General features: G+C 31.2%; 1 protein-coding gene across 1 annotated transcript; it reads left to right on the top strand.

Annotated features, from left to right (window-relative positions):
- Nucleotides 1–13,173: 13,173 nt before the first annotated feature.
- LOC115967387 (lysM domain-containing GPI-anchored protein 2-like) lies at nucleotides 13,174–18,273 on the top strand. Its single transcript, XM_031086470.1, has 4 exons — nucleotides 13,174–14,047; nucleotides 16,994–17,114; nucleotides 17,221–17,423; nucleotides 17,965–18,273. Exons 1-4 carry the CDS (start codon nucleotides 13,402–13,404, stop codon nucleotides 18,090–18,092), a joined length of 1,098 nt encoding a protein of 365 aa, XP_030942330.1. The 5' UTR covers nucleotides 13,174–13,401; the 3' UTR covers nucleotides 18,093–18,273.
- The last annotated feature ends 4,200 nt before the right edge of the window (nucleotides 18,274–22,473 follow it).

The following is a 22,473-nucleotide window of genomic DNA, read 5'->3' as shown; positions in this document are numbered from 1 at the left end:
CCCAAGATTATTTGCACCACCAACTTCCTTTGCTAAAAAGGAGTATGACTTTTTTGCTTTTATACCCTCACCAACCATATTGCTAAGTATATTCCCATGTCTACCATGCACTTTTCTACCTGATCACAAATTACACATTTCTTCAAGACTTAAAAATTCATGAGTATGTATATCATTGAAATGTGACATAGTCCAGATATCATTCTTCACATCAAACCGAATCCTAGCACAACAACCTGTCTTTGTCTCTAAATGATTGTATTTTTTCACATCAAAAGGGTTTTCAAATTCTTTAAAACCTTGTTTAGAACAAACAAATTCTCTTTGCCTAACAACACCATTTACTGTTTGTCTAACTACTTTTTGAATGTTAAACCCCTTCTTTATATACATGTTATATGCTTCTTCTTCGGAACTTACTTGCATTTCTATTTTGATTTCACCACTTTCAACAAAAGTTACATTCTTAATTTTTTCTCCATCATCATTGCCTTCATCCACATCAATGACATTCTCATTTTTTTTCTCCATCATTGTTCTCAGCCACATCAATAACATTTCTTTGAAACTCCGTTGCATTAGTCAAACGAAAACAAGAAAAAAAAAGCATTGCATAGAAACAATTATAAAAGACAAAGGGGAGCTTTTAAAAAATTAAAAGAAAAAAAAATACTAATGCTCCTGTATCTCAGCCATAAACACATAGAGATAGTAAACATACATATACTAATGCTCATATATACTGTTGAAATCATAGATAGTAAACACACAACACACAATAAATACTATGATGCCCAGACAAAGGAAAGGGGGCAATGCTCTTGTATCTCAGTCATAAACACAACACACTCAACTGGGCATCATACCTATAATCAAAATATTATAATTTCCACCTAACTCAAATACTAACAAAGTATTTATTGTATTTCCTCAAATACCTTTTATTTATTTATTTTTTTTTATGTGTAATATTTCATCAAAACTTATATTACAAATGAGAATGAATTGTTAAAAACTAGTAATTCATACCTATTGATCAAGAATCAAATCCTCCAATTAAAAACAAAGGTCCTGCATAGCAACATTATAGAAATTAAAAAACAACCGGAATTTTTCAAAATGAATAAAAATTGAATAGCCACTTAACAAACTCACTATTGGTTCAATAAGGCCCTATTAGAAATGAAGGAATTGGGTTCCTTTTAGGAGGTCATTTGATGAACTGAAAAAAAAAAAAAAAAAATAGAGCTACAAATAAAAGAAATGGATGAACTTTGGCAAAGAAATGATACAACACAATAACAAAAAAAACCAAAAATGTGACTTCAAAATATCCTCACCATATCTAATCACATTTTTTTTTTTTTTTGGGTGGATTTTGAAATAGAGGTGAGGTGGGTGGTGGAAACAGTTGGTCCACCACCGTTCAATTGCCAAAACCTCTACTCTAGTGTTTTGTGGTGTTGCAGTCAAGATGGATTACTTGTCAGAACTTTTCTAGGTGGAGCGACAGATGTGGTTTTTCGTCGGTAGCTAGAAGTGATAGGGAGTGTATTTCTTGTTTTTGAGAGAGCTGTGTTTTTGAATATTGGAAAAAAGAAAAACGTTTGGTGTTTCAATGGCAAAAAAGTGGGAAAAATGGGCGGGCTATTGAAAACTTTAAGGGTATTATGGTATTTTTATTTTGCTACACATGTCTAATTTTTAGTGGGTAGTCTCACCAAACAAGTTGCTAACATGGAGAGAGTATCCCATATGATACTTTCTCTATTGATTCACGCTGGTTTCTTATTCAAAATTCTATATTTAGTAAAATGTTTATAGTGTAGACTGTAGAGTATTGTCCATCATATTTATTTCTTGTTAACTAAAACTAATCATATAGTAGTATAGCTATAGATGCATATTGACACCTTATAGTGAATTTAGTCTAGGATTCTTGTAGTAATTACGAAATAATTACGAACATTGACACATTGGATTAATTAAAACGTTATTTTAGATGGTATTTTCTTGCATTTGATTCATGTATATTTTGTTAACAGGGATGGAAGTAGCGTTCTTGTTTATGCAAGGGTTGCAATCTCCAACATTATTATTGGAGTATATTTTATATTTATGTGGGATAAGGCCACGCTATTGCTGTTTGTGGTTTTGTGTAATTGAAAGTAGTTCTGTCTACGGCACAAGAGATGCTACGGACACAATAGATTTTTTTGGCAAAGTGTAAGTTTATGGACTATTTGTTTTTAAAAAAAAAAGAAAAAGAAAATATTATTAGTATATAAAAAAGACAATGTTTGGCAAGGTTGTAAACTAAGGTTACAATTCTACTTAATTTTTTTTTATTAGATGTGAATTTTGATAAATTTACAATTGAATTACATTTTCTTTTTATTTTTCATACTTGCAAAATTTTAATAAGATGAAAGATCAATAGATATGTTATCAATCAAATGTTTAAATTTCAAGTCTTTGTAGTCTAAAATTATACATAAAAAATAAATTTAAGGATATAATAAATAACATTTGATTGACATGAAATTTGATATGTGTTCTAAAAACATAAAGAACATACAATTCAATGATAAGATTTTTAAAATATGTAGTCATGTTAATTTGTTTAGTGAGAGTTATATACTTATCTTATGTTACAACTAAGTTTGTAACTAAACTTAAAAAATAAAAATAAAAGTGATGTAAGTGGTGAGTCCCTTATGAACTGACAAACTCATTGTTGTGAAACATATAATTATAAGCTATACCAATCGTAATACAATATATATATATATATATATATAATTTTTTTTTTCTTTCAGACCAAAATTTGGAAACTTTAACTAACTAAATTTATATTAAAACTCCCATGGATTGGAGGAAAGTTTCTCCAACCAATTTAATGACAATTCCATAGATTTACTTTTAGTCATGGGTGACAATTAGTGTTGACTTCCAAAGCAATGCTCCAATGGCTTGACCAAGTTTAGTTTAATCTTTTATTTTTCTCTTTGGACCAATGCTCGAGCTTGGCCGTAGTACTGCTGGCTTTATAGGAAAATTTCCCTTGTTCAGCTCTGTTATATGAAAATTAACATGGGTGACAATTCTTGGCCATAGTACTCTTGTCACATGGGTGAAAATTTCCCTTGTTGTTCAGCTCAAGAATTTGGATTGAATTTGGGTTTTAATTCCATGGTCTAAGTCTTATAAGCAACTCTGCCTTTAAGGGCATGAAACTATTTTTGAATAAATTTTCATTTATTAAGGAACTGCCTTATCTCACACTTTTTCACTTTTTATCTCTGAACCTATAAATTTAAAACCGTACAGAGAATCCTCTCTCAGAATAATAAAAAAAAAGATCTGTGTTGACACTTGAACCTTCGTTCATATCGCAAGTGTGGATTGAAATCCAATTAAATCGCCCTTGAAATCCGCCAATTACCATAGCTTTCTTCTTAATGCAAAGTACTGCCAGCTTGTGTTACCATCTACGGAGCTCTCAGCTCTGTTATGTACAGACTACAGAATTGATTCCACTCTCTCTCACAAGTCACAAACCAATAATACAAACCGGACTTGAAAACCCTTCAAAACTATTAACCATTGGTATCTGAAATCCACTCTCACTGGTTCCTTCTATAAATATCCTCACCCACACTTACACACAGCACAGAAACAACCAAAGCGAGAGATCAACTCTTGACTTAAGCCACCTTTTGTTTTATGCCGACAGGCTATACAACAATTTGTAGACTGTTAGCTTAAAACCATATGGTGGCATAAGTAAAAAAAAAAAATTCTTTTCCTTTTCTTCCGTCTAGATTCAGATTGGCAGGCCACAGACTATAGATTAGCTAGTGTGTATTAAAATGATAATGAAGCTTTCGAAATCAGGCACAATGGGGTCTGTAAAACAAGAGCTCATAACTTCAGCATGTTGTTGTGCATGTATTATTTTACCTTGTATTTGGTTTTCACTGTTTGTGCACTTATATTTTCTTCTGGTATACATATATTCTTCCATGTACATCATTATATATCCATGTCTGTATTTTTCTAAAAGGAGATTCAATGAAGTTTTGTACGTTGTCATTGTTTTTGGTCTGCAAGAATAATATGAAATTTTTGCGCAAAAATAAGCTCAATCCAAAAATAAGCTTAATCCTGAACTTGCTTCTGATGAGTTCTTTCTCTTCTGCCATTTTTTTTTTGGTGTCAGTCCTGAACTTTTAGTTAAATGATAACTAGGGTCAGTAACATGTTTCCTTTTCTTTCTTCATGAGGTGAAGTCCCATATTTTTGGCTTGTCTTTATGAGGTGATGGCTAACAGAGCTGGCTGCAACTGCAAGCACCATACAAAACACTTTTTAAGGAAAGGGTTTGGTACATTCCTATCCTTTCATAACTCTATCTCTGTGTACTAATTTGCGGTTTGGTTAGTAATATTCTTAAAAGAAAAGAAATCCTTAGATATACTCATGTTGTTGGTTTTGTTATAACTTCTTTTTTTTTTCTTTTTCATTTTCTAGAGAGATTATTTAAATTCGAAATATAGAAATGAGTCTACTTTCAAATACTTCAATCATAATAAAGGTCCAAATGTACCATACGTTGAAATTAATTTCTCAAATTCCCTCAATCCAGTTACGAATGATATTTTTAAAAATATTTTTGGTGAGCTAAATTTTGTGATGTTTTCAACCAAAAAAAAAAAAGAAGCTCTTTATTAGCACCTTAATGAATATCCTAAACAAAACATGCCTAGCGGTGAGCAGGTTTCTTGTGTTTTTCAAAATATTTGTTGACTCGGAACTTGGAAGAAATGAATATGCACTATGTTTCAACGCTGTTGGGGTTCAGTACTTGTACGAGGGTTTTTAAATGGGTGGGTTTGGAGTGGGCATAATTGAATTAGGTATATAAAACTTATTTATCTATTTATTGCTCATTTAACTAAATATTTCTAACTCAACCCCAACTCAACCTTTTATTATGGAAAACCCCAACTCATCCACTTACGCAACAATCAAAATTATCAAAATGCCACTAAAACTTGAAAATGATCAAAGTACTCATAAAATTCTTTAAATTTATTAAAATATCCTTTAAACCTAAAAAAGACCAAATATGCTAAAAAAAACCATTGAAATTGACCAAAATACTTCTAAAACCTAAAAAATGTTCTCCTGAAACTAAAAAAATGATTAAAATGCCATTGAATCTTAAAAAATGACTAAAATATACCCTAAACTTAAAATAATGACCAAAATATCTTTGAAACATAAAAATTAACCAAAATACCCACAAATTCTAAAAATTGATCAAAATATCCTTGAAATTTAAAAATGACTAAAATACTTTTGAAACCTAAAAATTATTAAAATATCTCCTAAATTTAAAAAATGACCGAAATATTCTTAAAACTTAAAAAATAACAAAAATACTCTCGAAACCTAAAAAAGACCGAAACATTCCCTAAACTTAAAATTGACCAAAATACTCCTGAAACCTATAATATGATTGAAATACTCTTGAAACTAAAAAAATGACTAAAATACTCTTGAAATTTAAAAATTACCAAAATATTTTGGTCAATTTTTAAGTTTCGGGGGTATTTTGGTGTTTTTTTAGATTCGGGGAGTATTTTGGTCTATTTTTTAGGTTTTAGTGGGTATTTTGGTCATTTTTTGGTTTAGGGGTATTTTGGCCAATTTTTAGGTTTTAGGGGATATTTTAGTTATTTTTTAGGTTTAGGGGTATTTTGGTTAATTTTTAGGTTTTGGAGGATATTTTGGTCATTTTTTTTAAGTTTTAGGAGTATTGTGGTATTTTTTAGGTTTAGGGGGTATTTTGATTTTTTTTTTTTATAAAGGTTTTGGGGGTATTTTGGTCATTTTTTAAGTTTAGGGGGGTATTTTGATATTTTTGAGTGATTTTGGGGATTTTAGAGTTGGGTGATTTATAGAAATGATACTTGGGTCTAAAATTAATACCCATTTAACTCAATTGATAATTGGATGGGCTTGGGTCTTATTTAAGTGGGTGGGTTTGGATGGACAAATGGATTTGGGTTGATTTTGTCATCCCTACTTGTTTATGAAACGAGCCCTTATTCTTGAATTTTTCAATGGCCCCATTTGCAAAATATTGTAAGTATGGGTAAAATATTTATTTAGTAATAGAAGTATTAGTTTCATAAGTTACAATTAATTTTCTCTAAGTTTCAATTGTAACTAAGGAGAAATTATTGTATACTCCTGGACTATCATAAATGTATAGTCTCTCTTCTCACATAAATGATAGGTTCCACTAATTAAATTCATAGTGGGATCTACCATTTATGTGAGAGGAGGGAGTACGCATTTATGATATTTTGGGAGTATCTAATAATTTTTCGTAACTAAATTACATGAAATTAATAAATTTATTGTTACATAAATATTCCATTGACTTGCAAATGGGGTGTTTTTCTAAAAGCATTTCAGCTAAAGTTAAATGGAAATGGATGAAAATAAAAAATAAAAAATTGGGTCATGTATTGAACCACAGTTATACAAATTATGCTAATTGTACCACTTGAACCTAATTATTCAAGATTGGTTAAATTTATGAGCTTCAATGATATGTCTTATTTTTGAAATGATCTATTCCAGGCATCGTAGGAAGTATCGTTCCAAAGACCGAGACATAATATTCAAATTCATAAATCGAACCAATCCAACGTAAAGATATATGTTACTAACTTTTGGATATTTATATATTTGTTAAACATTTTTGGTGAAATTGTAGCCCTGAAGTTGCTCAAGTTTTAAAAATAAGCATTGTTAACCAAGTGTGCCAAATGTTAAAAAATGCAATTTTTTAGCATTTGGCATACCAAAAACCATACATCATTAGGTGTGTCAAAACCATACATCATTAGGGTATTTTAGCAATGTTGTAAGAAAATTAAGGGAAAGTACCTCCCCTTAACATCTGTTTGACCAAAATTTATTAACTCAATGTTAAAAATGTTGTATATTAACCTACCTTTTGCTTAAGGGCAGGTTTCTAAAATTATCCTCCACTTCAAATTAAAAATCTTGTTTTTAATTTTTATTTATAGTGTATTTTAAAATATTAAATATGACCTTTGCTTGTTTTTCTTCTTATGTCAATGGATTTCGGACAGATTTGTTGTTGCATTGTTTTGGTGCTTAATAATTTTTCCATTTTTATTCTAAATTTATCATTTTTTTTGTTGTTTGTTTATGCAAGTATGACATGTACTTAAGGAATTAATTATATTATCATTTATTTTTTATTGGATCCTCTTTTTACTCAAGGTTACTAACTTTTAAAAGAGGATATGATATAATATATTGTTTTTTCGAGGTTTTGAGATCCAATCATGGCTCAACCATTTGGGATGGAGGAAGTAGTTAGTAATCAAAAATCACACCGTTGGTGACTAGTATTTTTGATGAAAACTAACTACTAATATTTCACAGTTTTCACTCAATGTCCTAATAACTTAATTCCATTGTAGCTAAAAATTTGAACTTGATCCATCATTTCGATGTTTGTTTTGTTTGTTTGTTTTTTTTTTTTTTTTTTTTTTTTGTGTGTGTGTGTGTGTTGAGAAGGATCCATCACCTCATTGTAAGTGACCTATTGCCTATTGGATTACATGATCGATTTCACTTAAAATTCATTTCATTTTATGATCGACAAGATGCTTCTCCTTTTGTAAGGTTTTAAAATATTTATTGGTGTATAGTTTCCCCTATTTTGTGCCCTATTAGGCTTGCAATTGCGACTTTCATTGAATTAAGAGAGTAAGAACAAGACATAAAATACCACAAAAGATATCAATACTGTCCAGTTATCACTTAACCCTAGTGATGAACCAAATGGGGGTGACTTAAGAAAGACGTAATTATTGCGAGAAAAGCACAGGATTTCCAAGGAATAGAACTAGAGAAGCACTGAACTTGTAGAAAACTAATGATGACTTATACTTTTTGGCTGGGTTGATGATAAGATGATCTTCCAATACCATGTATAATATTCACAACCTCACGGCGCAACAACAGGAACAATAATTTGAGAAAGAAAAAAAGTTGTTCATAGTCATGGTCATTGTTGGAGCTACAAGAAGTTTCTTTAGAGCATCTCCAACAGGGCTGGCCATCTCCAAATTTTGGAGAGAAAAGCCACTGTTCACACAAAATCAGCTCTCCAGCAGCCTCTCTATCTCCAAAAAAAATTTTAGATTTGCTACAGTAGCTCTCCAAGTCTGGAGAGCACTGTAGCAATCACTGTAGATTTTGCAAACATTATTTCTCCTTAAATTAATCCCGGTTGAATTAAAAAAATATTTTTTTCTCTTTCCTTCCTTTCTCTTTCTTCTTCACTCTCTTTCTCTCTTCTTTATCTCAACGGCTACAAAACGCAGAATACAATCCAAACACTAAAACAATTTTTCTCATAAACCAAATGAAATCAGAAAAAAAAAAAGAAAAAAAAGAAAAGAGAGAGACCTATTCATGAGCAAAAGAATTAATTCAATCTCAATAATCACAACCGATTAAAATTTTTAATTTTCACTCAATAATCACAACGGTAACAACAGAACTATTCTTGATCTTTTCTCTCAAACATCTCTAAACTCAGTCTCAATCAAAATACAAACTCAAATCACAATTTTGTATTCTGTTCAAATTAGAACAAAAAAAAAAAAAAAGAAGCAAAGCTGACCCATCTGAGCCTTGGTGGGGAGGAGGATATGCGGTGGTGGGAGAAGGACAAGCGGACGATCTTCATGTGTGAGAGAGAGCTCCAGCCGAAGTGCTGCTAGAGAAGAAAAGAAAAAAAAAAAAAGAATAGAGCTCCAGCCCGAATGCTGCTAGAGAAGAAAAGAACAAAAAAAAGAATAGAGCTCCAGCCGAATGCTGCTAGAGAAGAAAAGAACAAAAAAAGAAAAGTGCTCCGGAGAAAGTGCTAGAGAAGATAGAGATAAGGGAAAGGTGTGGAGGAGAAAAAAAGAGGAAAAAAGAAAAGAAAAGAAACGTGTGGAGGAAAAAAAGAGATAAGGGAAAAATAAAAAATCCTAATTGAAAAATACTACCACAATATTTTTACAATATTTTCACAATAAATTTTAAGTAACAGATTATTATTAGTTAATATTGGCGAGTAAAAAAATAATTTCAGTGGTGGGTACAAATTAAAACTAGTAATAACTTTCCACATAAATTTTGTTGTGAAAATATTGCGTAAAATGTTGTGAACATAGCACTTTTCATTGAAAAATATAGTTGTTAAAAAAAGAATAAATGATGATTAAAAAAGAATAAACAATGAATGAAGAAATAATATTTAAATGAGATAGAGAATGAGATAGAGAATATGTTGGAAAGTGTATTTGAAAAAGTGGGTAGCTAAAAGCTAAATGTCACTGTTCATTCTCCAAACAGGCAAAAATTAGGCAAAAATTTGGAGAGCCTGCTGGAGATGCTCTTATTCATTATTGTCATTTTGGAGTGGTGACTCTTTCCCATCTTAACATTATTTGTGTTCCAAAGTCAAAATTTTCTTATATTTAATTTTCGATGTGACATTCTTGTGCTCACACGATGACCTAATAAAGCAATCATAAACTGGTCAGCCAACTTGGATAAAGGATCTATTCGATGGTATTAATGCGAAAAAAGTTATTTTAAAAGTTGAAAGTGAGAATTTATACAATGAACAAATAGCTTTAATATTTAAAATGGATCAATTTAACGGTTTATATATGTTATATATTAAAACTATCAAGGATTGGAGGTTAGTATCTCCAACCAATTAGGTGACAATTTGACAAGATTAACAACATGTACTTTTAGTCACAAGAAATTTTCTTAATAATCAATAACTTGTTTAAATGATTTGAATAATTATATGTGATTTGGTACGTGTAAATGATTTTATAAGTAGCCATAAAATAAGTTGAAAAGCTAAAATCTAGTTTGGAGGAAAATTGTGCAACTTGAAATGTGTGTTTAAGAGGTCGGGCTTTTGTGTAATGGCAATTGCCAAGTTTCTTCCACTAAAATCTACAAGTCAATGTTTGAGTCTAGGAATTAGTCTAGCTCTTCGAAAAGATTGTATGTAAGGTTGTCTTTCCTGACTTTTTTCCCAGGCCAACAAAAATTGGAGTCTTTTGCACTAAGTACTACTTTTTTTGAAATTTATGTCTAGGGACTTATTCAAAATTAAGCGTGGCTTCATGTATATTACTAGACTATTCAAATGAGAAAAAATTAAAATATTGATGTTTAAAATTGTGTAGCTTTAAAAACTTAGGCGACAATACAAATTATTGATAGATATAAAACATAAAATATTACGTGTGAGATGAACTTTATTCTTCACTTATTGATCCTTGCAAAAAAATAATAAAGAAAAAAAAAAGATCCATAGTATTTGATAAGAGTCTTTTTTTTTTTTTTAAGTGTCAAGTTGACACCTTTTTCGAGATTTTTTAGACCTAAAATCACATAAGTGCAAATAAGTGAAGCCTTAAATTAATACATTAAACAAATATGACTTTGATTGAATAAATTGGTCAATAATTGATCTTTGCAATGAATTAATAAATACTAACGTTCAACTTTAGTTAAGCGGATAATCCTCACCTTGAAGCCCAAAAAACATAAACAAAACGCCATCTTCTACGATTTCTATAGGACAAAGCCCGAAGTTTATAAAACCATCAACCATGCATTACGCTTACCCAAAAAATAAAAAAGAAGAAATCAATTATGCGTTGTTTCATAGGTCATTAATTGGTCTTAAACCCCAATAATATATATATATATATATTGGTTGCACCCAAAAAAAAAAAAAAGTAATTGGTAGAGTTTTTTGAGAAAATAATTGGTAGAATTCATTCTAAAGCTACTGCAAGTTTTTTATGTAATAAAATTTGTAATAATCATTTTAGGAACACATTATTTGTCACAACTTGTGAAAGTAGTCTATTGCAGCTTATAAATAATTAATTTCACATGAATTAGTAGCTTTCACAAAAGTTATGTTACTTTCACATGAATTAGTAGCTTTCACAAAAATTATGTTCTTAGATTAGTTGCTTTCACAGATATTAGACTTCAAGGAATCTCAGATTCTCAATATGTCAATAAAATCTTTTTGCATGACTTGTTAATGTTTATCATAAAATGATAGAAAATTTCCTTTAAGGCAAAGCCACTGCGCTTTTGGATTATCCTTTTATTTTTATTTATTAATTTATTTGTTGAGAGTTTGTTAGTTAACTTAAAAAAAAAATTGATGCCGAAAGCATAGATAGATGAATAAGCCAAAAGAAATATTATTTCTTGGTGAAGAAAGTGTAAATTTAAATTTGGAAGATATAATCAATTTTTATAAATAGATTTTGAATAACAGATAATCCTCTTAAAATTTCTGGAAAAAGTAAAAAGAAAGAAGGTAAATGTCTAATTGAGAATGCCATGAATTTTTTAGGGTCTCAAACTCATTCACAACAGATATTACATTCTCGTATCATTGAAGGAAAATGCATAAATGGTCATGTTAACGGGTACTCTTAGAACAATTCTTAAACTTTAATAAACCATTTTAGAAAAATTTTGATATTACTTATTATAAAAAGTCCTCAAAACAATTAATTAAATTTTTTTTTCCTCAATAAAAGTTACTAAAAAGATTTTATAAATTAATACTTTTTAAGCATCCGTTAACATTTTCTATACATAAATCTAGAACATATTCTTTTCCCATAAAAAGTAATAGTGTTTATTCTATTTTAAGATTAAGCAAATGAATATAAGCTATACCAAATGTAATACAATATAACAAAAGGAAAATCAAACTATTGACCAATAAGATTTGGAAACTTCTACAAACAAAATTATATCAAGAATTTGCGGTGGAAGTGGAATTATGTTTGAATATTGAAAAGTTGAAAACTAATGAAAATGCCCATTTATTAGTCCATAGGGGATCTCTTGTAATGGATTTGAGCATATTCCCTTGACCCATTAATTCTTTAGTGTGTCACTAGGAAAAATGAAGATGGGTGGGATCTAAATCATCACTGTTTTTTTTGGGATAATAAAGTTGATAATATTAACTTAGAAGAGAAATTGTTGTGGAAATACTAAATAGTAGTACCTGTTTTTTTTTTTTTTGAGGAAAAAAATAGTAGTACCTGTTTATATCAAAGAAAATGCCTGAGAAAATGTTTTTGTTAATAAACTAGTTATAATAAAAATACCATTACTTTAATATTAACTGAGAGACCCAGTTCACATGCATCACAGCATTAGTTTGGTTTGGGGATGAGTTTTTTTTTTTTTTGATAAGATTTGGGGATGAGTTCGTTGACCTGTCAACCATTCAAAGTCAGAAAAAAAAACACAATTCCGTGTGTGACTGTGACCGCAGTGCAAAGTGTGCCTTCTATTACGCTGTCCTAACTCCTAAATGGTTTGTGCGATAGGATTGAGATTACAACTCATTCTCCTCACAATTTCTTCTTCTTTTTATTTTTTTTATTTTGTTTTTTTCTCAGTTTTTAACTTATTAATGATACTTAAATAGTGTCATTAATAGGTTAATACAATAATAAAAAACTTATATTTTATTCTTATAGTAATAGATAATGTTTATTTTAGTTGAATAAGAAATTTAAAGTGTAAAAAAAATTAATTGATATTTTAATCTTATCATGAAGAACAATTATTATGAGTGAATATTATAAACTAAATTTATTTTCATGCGTTTTTGTCATTAGAGATGTAAATATTTTGTCTCATAATTTCATTTGTTGAACCGCCTCTTGTAATAGCTTATAAATCTCTACTCTTTTGAGTCATTCTCATGAAGATAGGTATGAAAAATGTGAATGAGTCTTTTCCCTTTCTTCCTAATATATATGTTTATTAATAAATATATATAAACTAAAATTGAGTACTATAAGAAAATTCAACCTATATATATATATATATATATATAAACAAGTTACCCAAAAACAAAAGAAGAGTTGTCTAAAAAGTTAGCTATAAAAAAAAAGAAAATAAATAACAAAGAATGAAATAATTGAGTTCACATATAAGCCATGCTGGTCCTCAACAAGACCCATAAACAAAACAAAAGACAGCTTGAAAGATTAAGAAACGTTGTACTCCATTCTTCTATTACAACTTACCCACTTCCAAGTTCCCATTTCCAAGTCTTCGCACACTCTAAAGAAAAGTCTTCCCATTCATTCATTCCTTCCTCTCTTCCAGTCTCCCCAACATTTCTTCTTCTTCTTAAAACCTCATCTATGTTCCTCACAAATTACTAAAAAACAAACCTCAGAGCTAGAGAGCTAAAGACAGATAGAGATGGGTTATGCTAAAGTGTTGGTGGGTGTACTCTTCTTGTTCATCACTCTAGCCACCACATCAGCGGCTTTCAACTGCACCAGCCCCAAAAACTCCACGTGTCACTCTCTGGTTGGCTACGTGTCCCCAAACACCACCCTCCTCTCCTCCATCCAATCCCTCTTCCAAATCAAGAGATTCCACGACCTCTTAGGAGCCAACGGCTTAAACGCCTCCACGTCACCAAACCCGACCGTACAAGCGAATCAGACGATCAAAATCCCCATCACTTGCCGCTGCGAAAACGGGACAGGTGTCATCGACAGTCCCCTCGAGTACAAGGTGATAAAAGACGACGGGTTGTTCCATATCGCTGCCGAGATTTTCTCAAGATTGGTAACGTACCAGGAAATCGCTGCGTTTAATAATATACCCGATGCGAACAATATTACGGTCGGGCAATTGCTGCGGATCCCACTGCCTTGTAGCTGTGATGAAGTGGACGGTGTTAAGGTCGTTCATTATGCACACGTGGTGCAACCTGGGGGCTCGGTGGATCAGATTGCTGCGGAGTTTGGGACTACAACGCCTATTTTGTTGAACCTCAATGGGATGACTAGTGCTACTGATCTTCAGGCCTACCAAGTTCTTGATGTTCCTCTCAAAGGTTTTTTGCCTTTTACCTTTTTACCATTATTATGTTTTTGCTCAACTTTTCTCTTTAATCCTCTTTGGATAGATTAGTTTAATTCGTAAAGTTTCGACTAAGATAAAATGGAGACTAATAAGTTAAAATGAAGACGGCTTATGTCTGGTGCATCAGTACACTAAATACGTGTTAGACTCTTAATGTATCCGGTGACCAGTACATTTAGGGATGGCAATTTTTTTCCGTTCCGCCCCTCCCCGCCCGCCCCCCGTCTCGCCCTGCCCTGCATTACTAAGGGTTATAATTTTAAATTTTTTATACCCTAAAACCCTACTATTTAAACAAACATATTAATATTAACATATTTTATTTTATCCAATGTGATTCACTGTCTTTATTTTATTATGTGTTATACTATGAGATTTTTTTATTTTTATTATTATTATGATTGTCTTGTTAAACACTTGGATATATTATTCAAAATTTTTTTTTTCTAAAAATTGATTTGATTTGATGGGATAAATTTGTAATTTTAAGTATATTTTTATTAATAAAATAAGTTTCATTAAAAAAATTGTACTAGTTGTAGGGCAAATTAACAAAAAGTAGAGTTTTACGGGGTGGGACGGGGCTTTGCGGGGCCCCAAGGGGCGGGGATAGGGTGAGAAAGTATTCCCCGTCATGCGGGGCGGGACGGGGATGGGACAAGACAAAACCATGTGGGGCGGGGACGAAGACCCCATCCTTCGGCCCCGCCCCGCCCCATTGCCATCCCTAAGTACACTAATCCACTAAACACATACTTAGCTTATTTTCTAAAACTGAAAACTTTTTACTAAATGTATTGTAAATAGAAGTAAAAGTTAGTTGAAATAGTAAAGTGGAATTCATGAATAACATTAAAAAGTATAGTAAGACTCATAAATAGTAGCAATAATAAACTGAATAATAAAATAAGTTAACAAAAATAATATTTGTCAAATAGACACTTAACCCGAGTGAAGTAACCTAATGTTGAATTTCTCTCACTTTTTTGTTTAAAAAAAAAAAAAAACACTTTTGCTATCTTTAGCTAATGGTAAAAGTTATCATGAAATGGGTATGTTAAATTTAAATCTCAATGTTATTGATTTATAAAATTCTTGATCATTTTTCATATTTGCTTGAGATGAAAACTAATGGTTGGTGTAACGCATGACTTTTACATACAAGTCTACTATTGAAACAATATTTTATATTGTGTTGTAATCGCAACGTTACGACTTTAATAATTATTTCTTAATATCTCACCTTATCGTCATTACGAAATTGATAATTATTATTTATCAATCCAACTCGTAACACGATCTTGTTTTGGACTTAGGCCTCTGCCCACTGGGCACGAGGCTGGTGACAAATCAAAACTCTTATTAGTGACAAAACATGCTTTATGTGAAGGCATTAACAACTTTGAAAAATTATTAATTTATTATCATCATGTGCATGTCACTTTAAATTAAACTTTAATTTTCCTCAACAAAAGAAAGAAAGAAAGAAGACTTAGTATTATTATCATCATGCGCATAATACTTAATTAAATTCCTTTGAATTCTTCTCAAAAAAATTAAAAATTCCTTAGAACTTTTAGTATTGGGCTGTGTTTATTAATTGTCATACAGTGTGTTGACTATAAGTCACTGTGATTTATAGTCAACACAATGTGTACATTGTGTATAACAAAATTTCCCTTTAATATTTTATATTTATGAGACCACCATGAGGCTTTTCTCAACATATAAAGAAGTGCGAGAAAAAAAAAAAAGGAAGTTAGAAAAAAAGTTGGGTAACACTTTTTTTTTGAGGTAAGGGTAACACTTGTTAAAACTATGAGGAACTATAAGGAATAAACAGCAAATAATGGATAATTTAAAGAAAAAATAAAATAAAATCTGGCGTATATAATCCAAAGGACACAAAATAATTTTATTTGACTTTGCGCTGCTCTTGCATTATTTTCCTTATAGTCTTATAAGGTATGAATTATGAACTATAAAGTATAGACCTGGAAAAATTGGCTTATATTGAAAATTTGATATTGCTTGAGAAGGTCTAGCAAAAGAAAACCCAATTAAGAATGCATGTTATTATTTAGGAAAAATGAAATCTTGCTTTCATTAAAAAAGGAAAGAATGCTAGTATGGCCCTTTGGTTACCTATAACCAGTGGATAGAGTTGGTATTGTCAAATCCATTAAGCCCATACAGTCCAAACCAAAGTCCCCCATTATAGGTTAGCAAAAGTGCTCTCTGCACTGACTCTTTTTCTCTCACATATTTGACATAAAATAGGTGGATGAGAATCCACATAGCTTAGGATTCTTTTTTGTGAATAGATTCACTATCTTGGATATTAGCTAATGGTGACAAGTTGCTCCATTATAGTAGTAGGTGCAACTTGTATATATAATTGACTCAATTATTGGAGGTATATATGTAACTAGTGTAGAAAATGTTCAGGGACATAATTTCTTTTTGTAACTACTAACTTAACCTGTTGCGAATGGTCCATAGTTAAAAATTGTGTTAGTTGTGGGATCATACGAAAATGATGTTGCTCTTATTACAATTTACCACCTTAGCATATGTTAAAAAAGTGTCATTGATATTGCTCTAAGCATATAGAATTTGCTTGTGAAGTGAGTGTGTATCTATCTATAATTAAGGAGAATGATAATTGGTCACAGCTCGTCCTCATTTCTCATAGGACTATCATATAACCAGGATCCAATTATATTCCTAATTGCCTTGTATAATCAAGATTCAAATTACTTATAAGACCAATTATATGTCCTAGACTCTTAGTTAATATTACCTTGACTTCTGAATTCTGACAGTGCATGATATTTTTCTTGAAATTCTTTGTCCTTAGCTTTATTTGGTGTTGTGGATACTATGAATAAATGATGCTCAAATGTTTTATTTTCAGCTTGTACATCCAGTGTAAACACCAGCTCCTTGGACTACCCTTTACTTGTTGCCAATGGCACTTATGCCTACACTGCTAACGATTGTGTGAACTGCAAATGTTCCTCATTGAACAACTATATGTAAGTGTATGACTGAATGGCTCTTTAATATTGTGTTACTTTCTTCCCTTTGTGTTTGCGAGTTTTTCAAGTTTCTAAATTTATGTTGTTTTGCTTGTGCGGCCAGACTACAATGTGAGGCTTCTGGACTGAAACCATCATCCAAAACCTGGTCAACTTGCCCTGCAGTGCATTGTAATGGTACAAGCAGTCTATATCTTGGCAATGTCACAACTTCGACAAATTGTAACCAAACTTTCTGTGCCTATTCCGGTTTCAATAACAAAAACATTTTTACAACCCTTGCCACTGAGTCCACTTGTCCTGCAGGTTGGTACAAATTATTATAACTTTGTTGCAGTGCTTTGATTTTTGTATGTTTAGTATTTTCATATTACCCAAATACATACATTGGCCATCTCACCATCTAGGAATTCATTTTAAGAGGTCATTAGTGGTCAGTATATGTTTTGGTTGAGCCAGAATTTGAGCCCAGGGGACAAAATTTAGAACAAACACACATGACATGTGTTATGTATATATAGGAAAGCGCACGCGCACACACTGATCTTGATAATAAAAAGTCATTTATGTGAGTACTAAATGTTATTTTAATATAAAGTAATAATAAAAAAAATAAAAAACTTTGATGTTTGCAAGATAAGAAATGATAACCAGTTCTCTCTTACACTGATATCTTCTCTGGCTGTTGTATGAAATAATAGTACGTAGCATAATCGTCCAAACTTTTTATGATGCTAACATGTTTAAACAGTTGATCATGACAAATCAAAATTTATGCTATGTGATATGCATTTCTTTCACTTATAAGCAATTGTAATTATCAACTAAATACCGTTATTTTTCATAGGTGGACCAACTGGCTCACCAACTAGCTCACCAGGTTCTGATGCTTCTAAGACTGGTATGCAAGGTTTTAGATGGAACTTTCTTTTCATCTCTATTCAGTTGATCTTCCTTTGTTTTACTCTTTCCTAGTGAGATGGAGAGTGTATTTCTATGGTTTTATCCACTCTCATTTTACCATTCGAGGAAAAGAACAGACAATTGAGATGTAGAGCATCACTTTTGATTAATTTGGTGGATGAGAATAAACTTATTGCATTCACAAGTGGAAAATGAAAGTTTTTTACTTGGAGAGTTATCTCTAAGTCATCAAGATGACACTTGCATACTGTGGATACCAGATCTATGCCTTGTCCATATTTTTCATTATGTATTTCTGTTTATCAGAACCTGGTTTGAGATGAAAAATTTTGGAACCTAAAGGAGGCAGGAAATGTAGGCTTTTTTTGGGAATTGTTGCTCTTGCAAATTACAGTGAAAGTGTTTTTGGAAGTCTACTCAAGGGGGAAACACTTTTCTGCATAATAAAAAGGGGGAAAAAAAAAAGGAAAAAAGGAAAAAAGAGGAGAGATTATGACCCTTTTAACATTAATAATATTTTTTCAACTTATCGCTAGTAATCTGTTGGGAGAATTAGAATTTGATTTAAAATGAGCAAATTTTATAACTAACATACATATGTTATCATACATGTTATTTATTAGTTTAGGCGACACCCACTTTTAGATATTTATATTCATATTTTTTATTTATTTATTTATTTATTTTTGTTATTCGACCCTTTTGTTGGTCCTTTCTTAAGATGACATTTTTTTAATATTACTATGAGAAGTAAATAATCTCAAGAATATGTAAAGAATGTGTTGCGATAAAAATATAAAATGTTCATATGCGATTGCAACAAAAACAATTCTTATTTGTTTGGTTTTTTTTTTTTTTTTGGTATAAAATTGAAAACGATATTAAAATATAAAAAATTACAAAAAAGCTAAATATTAAGAAAATGATTATAAGTTAATTTATGATTTTTATTAATATGAAAAATTATTTTACAGTATCAATGTTTTGGTCAGATAATGTAGCACTCACTTCGATATCTCTTATAAACATTGACACCCCACGCGGCATTGATGGCTTTAATGTACTTGAGTGCACAAAAGTGATATTGTTATTGTGGGGTCTCAATTTGGGGCCCAAGTCCAACAAGTATGGGGTCTTGGTCCAAGAGGCCCAGAAACAATGAATTTGTAGAGAGTGTGTTATAGAACTGGGTCTTAGCGAAGTGGACAATGGTTAAGGTTGGGCTACACAATAATTAGACACAAATAAATCCTGTTAATGTCTATATATTCTCAGTCCGAGGAGATGAGATGGATATTTGCTAGTTCTTGCTCTAAGTCTCCAATTATTTTTCTGTTCCTTTGTTCTCCTCCCCTTTTTTCGGTCTCTTACCTCATGAGAACTCCCTTTCTTATATAGTCTCCTTGAAACCATCATGGCCCTATACTTGTTGATAATCTGGACTCTTACTTTAATGCTTGTCCCATCGGACACTCCCTCCATCTTTCTGTGAGTTGTGGTAGCTAAGACAGCACTGTTCACAGGTCTTCTCCACATTAATGTGGCCAGAAAAGTAGTTGCAACGCATTTAATGTGGCAGCTGCGGCCTCTCCTTGGACATCTTACGTTTCCTTCTTTGCCACGGGTCTGTGGGACTCGTCCTTGTTACTAACGTCCATTGGGGTGGGTTCTTTTAGTAGGTAGAGTGCATGTTTAAGCCATACTTTTCACGTCAGAGGAGAAATTTCTCCTCGGATTGCCCTTTAAGTGTCTTCATGCCCACGAGAACTGGGCTGGGAGGCCTTTTGGCACCCACGTCTTTTCCTCGGACGTGATTAATCTTCCTGTATGGAGCCCAAGGCCCATTGTATGATTTTGGGCCTTTGCCCCTACAGTTACCAATCGTTTTATGTCTACCTCATTGAAATCTGATAATTATTCTAAATTCCACAATATTTAAATTTCACATATTTCTAAAATATGTAATGATTTTTCATATTATATAAATATATATATATATATATATATGATTTATAATTTAATTGAATATAGACTCTTTGATTTTTTCACCCAATAATTCACTTGCCACAAAAATTAAAAAATAAATGGACACATTGCGGAAAATTAGATTCCAATTGAAATCTAATTTAGAATTTAATTGGATTTAGATTCTTTAATTTTCACATTCAATAATTTACATGGCACAAAATTAAAAATTAAATGGGTGGCACAAAATTGAGAATTCAATTAAAATCTAATTGGATTTTCTCTGAGTTTTAGTTATATGTATATGTGTGGGGAAAATATAAATATAAACATAAACATAAATACATAACACATTTACACATATATATACACACACAAATGTGTAGTGAGAGAGAGAGAGAGAGAGAGAGAGAGAGATGCCCCTTTACGTTTAATGCCAGCTCCTCCCTTCCTTAGAAAAGTTATTAAAATAATTTTTTTGAACCCATCATGTGGCTATCTTTTAATAAATTTGAGACTATTCAATAAGGAATATATATGCTAATTACATTCTTGTCATGATCCACTTTGTATGTGTACAATAATTATGATACCATCTATAATGTTTCGAAGAAAGTGTTAGGCATATCTACGCTTATTCACTTAAAGGATTAGTCAAGTAATTAATAATTACAATAGGATTCATAAATCATTATACCTAGATTCGCCTAATGGACAGGTAATGTGAGACTCAACACACCCTACACAACATGTACTAATACAATCCAATCCAATCCAACTAAATTCATACAATTTGGGGTATGGATTTACTCTGTAGAAAAAACCACAACTCGAGGCAACTAGCAGGATTGCAAGAAATCATCTTCAAGCAATTTTTATTGCTCACAAATGTACTTGTTAATGCTTCAAACATTTATAAAAATCTTGATGCTTTAAGTAAAGACTCTGTTTTTCATAGGTGGCTCACCAGTTGCCCCACCATTTGGGATACCAACTTCTGATGCCTCGAAGATTGTTTGCAAGGTTTGAGATGGAATCCATATCTTCTCTATTCAGTTGATCTTCCTTCGTTTTCATCTTTCTCAGTGAGAAAGAGTGTGTATTTCTATGGTGTTTATCCACCATTGAGGACGGGGGCACACAATTGAGATGTATAAAGTATCATCGTTTGATTAATTTGGTGTATGAGAATAATCTTATTGTGAGAGATTCCTTAGTTAAATACGAAGAGAATTAAACAGTTAAGTTCTAATTATCCAATTATGTAGTTACAATTATGATAATTTAAACACAACTACAAGAAGTACCGAATTTGTAAATAAAACATTAAACAATAAACAAGTAAGAAAAAAAAAAAAGAAAAAAAAACCTAAGCATTTTTTTTAGAAGATTTTTTTTAAAAAATTTTTTTTATGATATATATTTTTTATTTGTTGTCTTCATGCAAGACCGCGTGGTTTAGCTACCACGTGAACCGATCATTTACTTTTACCGGTCATCATTCTCCGTACAATCACATCATAGTATATTCTTATTCTCTAAAAAAATAAATCTTTTAATTTCTATATTTTTATTTTTATTTTTGTTGTAAATTATGATAATCTAGTTCAAGGCACTTGACTTTAGAGTCTAGACGTTACAACTCGTAGATGCACTTAATATTGTTTTTTTTTTTTTTTTTGGTAACCTTTTTTTAACAAAAAGGTTACCATATTAGTTTTAGAACATTTGAAATATTCATACATGGACAGTCCATGTTCATGACCAGGACCTTTAATTTGACTCCGAGGACCCTCCTTGAAGGTTTGATTATTGTAGTGACATACTGGGATTCATAGCTCTATGGTTTCATGCTTTGATCATGCCAAAGGACATCAACATTGTTATGATTTTGTTATGGGTTGGTACTCTCTCCAATAGCCTTGGGAAGTCGAGTTATAACATGCCTTATATATGTGATGCAAATAGGGTACAAACTCCAAGGCAGTTGACTTCGAAATCAAAACTCGCCATTTGAGTTTGTGGCTTTCGATTGACTAAGTCGAGATCGAATAGTTATTGAGATCTGCCCTTTGATCGATCAAGCTTCAGCCTTGTGATTAATCAAGCTTTGATTGAGTGGCAGTCAGAACTTGGCAAAATGTCTTCTTTAAACCATATCTTCACATTACGTTCTAATATTTTGAGCCTTCACAATTGCATATAGACATTTGCATACATCTTATGTATATTTAATTTTCTTTAAATACTAAAAAAAATGTAGTAATTCCAAATACAAACATAATCATAATAAATGTCTAATGTTAACTACCATAATTATAAAATATCATATTTTGACCAAATAAATAAATAAAAGAGAAAAAAAAAATATTATGTTAAACTTTCTCATGCATTTTACACTCAGTTATGGACTAATGTATGTGTGTATTTATAACCCTCCATTAGAATTTTGGTACATTATTTTTTT

This window comes from Quercus lobata, chromosome 11 (genome assembly GCF_001633185.2).
Source record: "Quercus lobata isolate SW786 chromosome 11, ValleyOak3.0 Primary Assembly, whole genome shotgun sequence".
Taxonomy (NCBI): Eukaryota; Viridiplantae; Streptophyta; class Magnoliopsida; order Fagales; family Fagaceae; genus Quercus; species Quercus lobata.
Note: the sequence above shows the minus strand (reverse complement) of the source record. Positions and strands in the feature narration are given on the sequence as shown.